This window comes from Eimeria tenella, genomic scaffold (genome assembly GCF_000499545.2).
Source record: "Eimeria tenella Houghton genomic scaffold, Eth_scaff962, whole genome shotgun sequence".
Lineage (NCBI taxonomy): Eukaryota > Apicomplexa > Conoidasida > Eucoccidiorida > Eimeriidae > Eimeria > Eimeria tenella.
Window position 1 is genome coordinate 1 of NW_013546075.1, and position 4,347 is coordinate 4,347.

Consider the following 4,347-nt stretch of genomic DNA (forward strand, 5'->3'; position numbering starts at 1 on the left):
ACACGCCCCTGAGGGGTACAGACAAAGACCAGGGCCAAGAGAGAACTGGGGACGTCTCCCCAGGTGGCTAGACACCTCAAAAGGAGACACAGGTCCTCAGACACTCCACAGAGACACCTCCAGGTGTACAGACACCCCAGAGCTCCGTACTGACACCTCCGCCAAGTCTAGAAGCCCTCAAGTCCCCAGGGGACCCTCCAGGCCCAAAGAGACCCCAAGTCCCCTCAGAGTCCCCTCAAAGTCCCCTCAAGTCCCTCCAAGTCCCTCCAAGTCCCCCCAAGCCCCCCAGAGTCCCCTTAAGCCCCCTTAGACTTTCTGAGTCCTCCTAAACCCCCCAAGTCCCCCCTGAGTCCCCTCAGCCCCCCCAAGTCCCCTCTAAGTCGCTCCAAGTCCCCCAAACCCCTCTAAGTCCCTCCAAGTCCCTTCAAGTCCCCCTGGGGCTGACCGAAGACGTTGAAGTAGGCGGCGGTGACGGAGACCGAGAGGTTTTTGGGTCTCCAGCAGGCGGCGTAGACGCCAGTGTTGTAGAGAGTGAACTCGGGGAGATGGAGAGTTGTGGTTGTCTCCGAAGAGTCCACAGAAACGGGCTCGAGGTTTGCTGCAGTGGCTGTCCCCATTTGGAGGGCCCCCGCCAAGTCCCGCTGCCACTGGGGCCCCCGGCTAAGGAGACTCTGCATGGCTTCTGCGAACGTGGAGACACTTGCGTCGCAGTCGAAGTCCGCGGCCATCACGGAGACACTGTCTCCTTTTGAAAACCCAAAGCCCCCCAAACTCACTTGCCGCGCTTCTCCCGCCTCCATTTCAAAAATGGTTTTCCTTGCGAACGGGCCTGCGGCGCATGCGCAGCTTCCGGTGTACGTACACCCCGCGCCGGCCCCGCGCCCCGCTGTACAGACACCCCAGCCCTGCGTCTCCCGGCGCGCTGTCTCTACACCGCAGCTGCTGTCTCCGCGCTGTCTCTGCACGCCAGCATGCATGCCCTCTGCGTGTGGGGTGTCTCTACAGGACGAAATGCATGCAGGCCGTCTGCGTGTGGGGTGTCTCTACAGGACAAAACGCATGCATGCGCTTGCGCGGGCACGGGCTGTCTGTACAGCAGAGGACGCACGCATGCATGCGCGTGTGCGTGTGTGGGGTCATGCGTCCGTGCACGCATGCACGCATGCGCGCATGCACGCATGCGCGCATGCATGCATGCACGCATGCAGGGCCGCATGCACGCGGCATGCATGCGCGCGGGGCGCCGGGGCTGCATGCGCGCGGGGCCGCACCTCGGACGTGGAGCCAGCCCGCATGCAGGGAGTAGTTTTGGGGCTTGGAGCACCTGGGGTCCTGAGCGAGGAAGTAAGAAAAGCTGCAGAGACAAACTGCGTAGGCCCCGAAGGCCGCGGCCTTGACCTGCACGTTGCTCCACACCAGCGCAGCAAGTGTCCCCTTGGAGACAAAGGGAAAGAGTCTCTTGGCAAGGCTGTGGGGCGCGTTCTGCACAGTGATGTCGGGCGAGGCCTCGGGGCCCCCGCAGGGGTCTCCTGTCTCCTCTTCAGCTTTGAAAAACGCTATGTCGTAGTGCGGCCCCGCAAACCGTCCCTCCAGCACGATGTCGAACAAGTCCCCCGGCTGCACCAGCTGCGTCCGCGGGCCTGCACAGCAGCAGCAGCAGCAGCAGCAGCAGCAGCAGCAGCAGGTGTCTCCTCGAGCGTCGCCTCAAGTGCGCGTTCAGGTGTCTCCTGAAGCGTCTCCTTAAATGCCCCTCAGGTGTGTCTCAAAGGCCCAGGTGTCCCCAAAGTGTCTCCTTAGGGGCTTCAAGTGTCTCCCCAAGTGCCTCCCGTCCCCAAGTGTCTCCTTCGGAGACAGCTGCTGCTGCAGCTCACCGAGGGGGTCGCACACGTCGGAGCGCAAGTCCGGGTCCGTGGTGAAGCACCAAATGTAGTTGGCCCCTGCAGCAGCTCTGCAGAAGTTGTGGTTTTGCTGCTGCAGCACTTCGTGCTTGTGGGGTGTCTGTACACTCCAGTTCTGACACTCCCGCCCCAAACGCGTCCGCGTTTGACACCCCACATAACCTTTTCCTCCTGTCCCTTCTCGGCAGCCTGCAGCCGCATGCACCTGTACGTACACCCCGCCTCCTCAGCTGTACGTACACCCCAGCTGCGCGTACACCCCAGCTGTACGTACACCCCAGCTGCACGTACACCCCAGCTGTACGTACACCCCAGCTGGACGTACACCCCAGCTGGACGTACACCCCAGCTCCTCAGCTGTGCGTACACCCCAACTGTGCGTACACCACAGCTGTATCCTCAGCTGTGCGTACACCCCAGCTGCACGTACACCTCAGGTGTACGTACACCGCAGCGACCCGCTCTCGCCCCCATTTTGCTCTTTTGCAAATGCAAACGCAAGGCAATATCCATTTAACTATTTGTTTTTAGTTTTGTTATTTATTCTTAGTTTTAGACTTTGGCAATTCTACAAGTTTTATTGTTTATTTTTAGTTTCACACTTTGGCAATTCTACAAGTGGCTGCTCAGCTGGCCTTCTATTTGCACTTTTGCAATTAAAAGAACTACTCACTGCACGTTCTGACACCTGGACACTGCCCACAACATTCGCACATGCATGCATGCATGCGTGCATGCATGCATGCATGCATGCAGACGTGCATGCATACATGCATGCATGCTTGCATGCAGACGTGCATACATACATGCATGCGTGCATGCACGCATTTCATCAACAAAACTGCAACCAGTGCACACAGCCGCGTGCATGCGTGGAGGTGTGTGCATGCGTGGAGGTGTGTGCATGCATGCAGGTGTGTGCATGCATGCAGGTGCATGCATGCATGCAGGCGAGTGCATGCAGTGTTTGGGGCTGACTGCAGTTTGGGGGAATTTTGGATTTGACGAAAGAGTGAAAAGAGTCTCCAGGGCCTTTGAGGAGAAGAGCGGCCTTTGGAGACAGACAGCGCATTGACTCTCCGCAGGACCCCACACAGTGGAGACTCTCGATGAACTCCATCTCTTCGGAGACAGGGAGACACACCCACTGTTCTGCTGCTGTTGCTGCTGCTGCTGCTGCTGCTGCGGACCCATCCATCAGCCGCACCACTGCGCTGTCTCCGCAGAAGTGACGGTCCGCCGCTCGCTGCAGCTCCGACGTCGCTGAGCAACACATCCCACGCTCAACACACAGCAGGCTAGCTAGCTGGCTAGCTAGCCAGCTAGCTAGCCAGCTAGCTGGCGGGCTAGCTGGCGAGCTGGCTTGCTGGCTAGATAGCTAGCTGGAGAGCTGGCTAGATAGCTAGCTGGCTAGCTAACTAGCTGATGAGCTGGCTGGCTGGCTAGCTGGCTAGCTGGCTAGCTGGCTAGTTGGTGAGTTGGTTGGCTAGCTAGCTGGCCAGCTGGTGAGCTAGCTGCGCAGCCAATGGCCGCTACCTGGCTAGCCAGCGGATCCAGCGCTGGCTAGCTGACTCTCTCCAACCTACCTCCTGTGTGCGCCTGTCGAATTAGTCGATCTAGCTGTTTAGCGCTATATAGCTAGCTGTCTAGCTAGCTAGCTGTCTAGCTAGCTAGTTAGCTAACTGTCTAGCTAGCTAGATAGACAGCTAGCAAGCTAGCTAACTAGACAGCTGGCTAGCTTGCTGGTCGCCCGCTCAGTAGCTAGCTGACTGATTAGCTAGCTGCTTCACTGGGGTGCCCGGCAAGTTACCAGCTAGCTAGCTGCCTCCTGAGCTAGCTAGCCAGGTAGCCAGCTACCTGGCCAGCTGCCCACTGAGCTAGCTAGCTGGCTAGCTCCTTAGCTGGCTACTTGTCCAGCTAGCCAACCAGCTAACTAGCTACCCAGCTAGCTGCCCAGCTAGCTGCCCAGCTAGCTAGTCAGCCCTCCCACCGGCTAGCGAATAGTTAACTAGCCAGCTAGCCCGCCAGCCCGCACGCACGCCCGCTAGCCACCTGGCTAACTACCTAGCTAGCTAGCTAGCTAGCTGTCTAGCTAGCCAGCTAGCTGTCTAGCTAGCTAGCTAGCTAGCTGTCCAGCTAGCCGGCTAGCTGTCTAGCTAGCTAGTTATCTGTCTGGCTGGCTGGCTCGCTAGCTGGCTACGCAGCTAGTTGACTACATACCTAGCTAGCTGCGCGGCTAGCTAGCTAGCCGTCTAGCTAGCCAGCTGGGTGGCTAGCTAGCTAGCTAGCTGCGCGGAACTCACTGCACCAGTGCCTGAGGAGTTCGTGTCTGTCGACGGCGAGCAAGTGTCTCTTGGCGCCCTCGCGGGGCTTGCCGGGGCAGTTGAAGGGCTGGAGACAAACGTCGAGACAAGTCCCCTTTTGCTGCAGATTTAGAGACTCCAAAAGG

General features: G+C 58.9%; 1 protein-coding gene across 1 annotated transcript; it reads right to left on the bottom strand.

Annotated features, from left to right (window-relative positions):
- Nucleotides 1-404: 404 nt before the first annotated feature.
- ETH_00002165 (Plg protein (ISS), related) lies at nt 405-3,161 on the bottom strand (the record flags this gene model as incomplete). The annotated part of the gene is made up of 4 exons (XM_013380857.1): nt 405-829; nt 1,272-1,640; nt 1,872-2,087; nt 2,877-3,161. Coding segments are annotated over 4 exons (1,295 nt in total), but the record flags the coding sequence as incomplete, so codon positions are not given.
- Between the last annotated feature and the right edge of the window lie 1,186 nt (nt 3,162-4,347).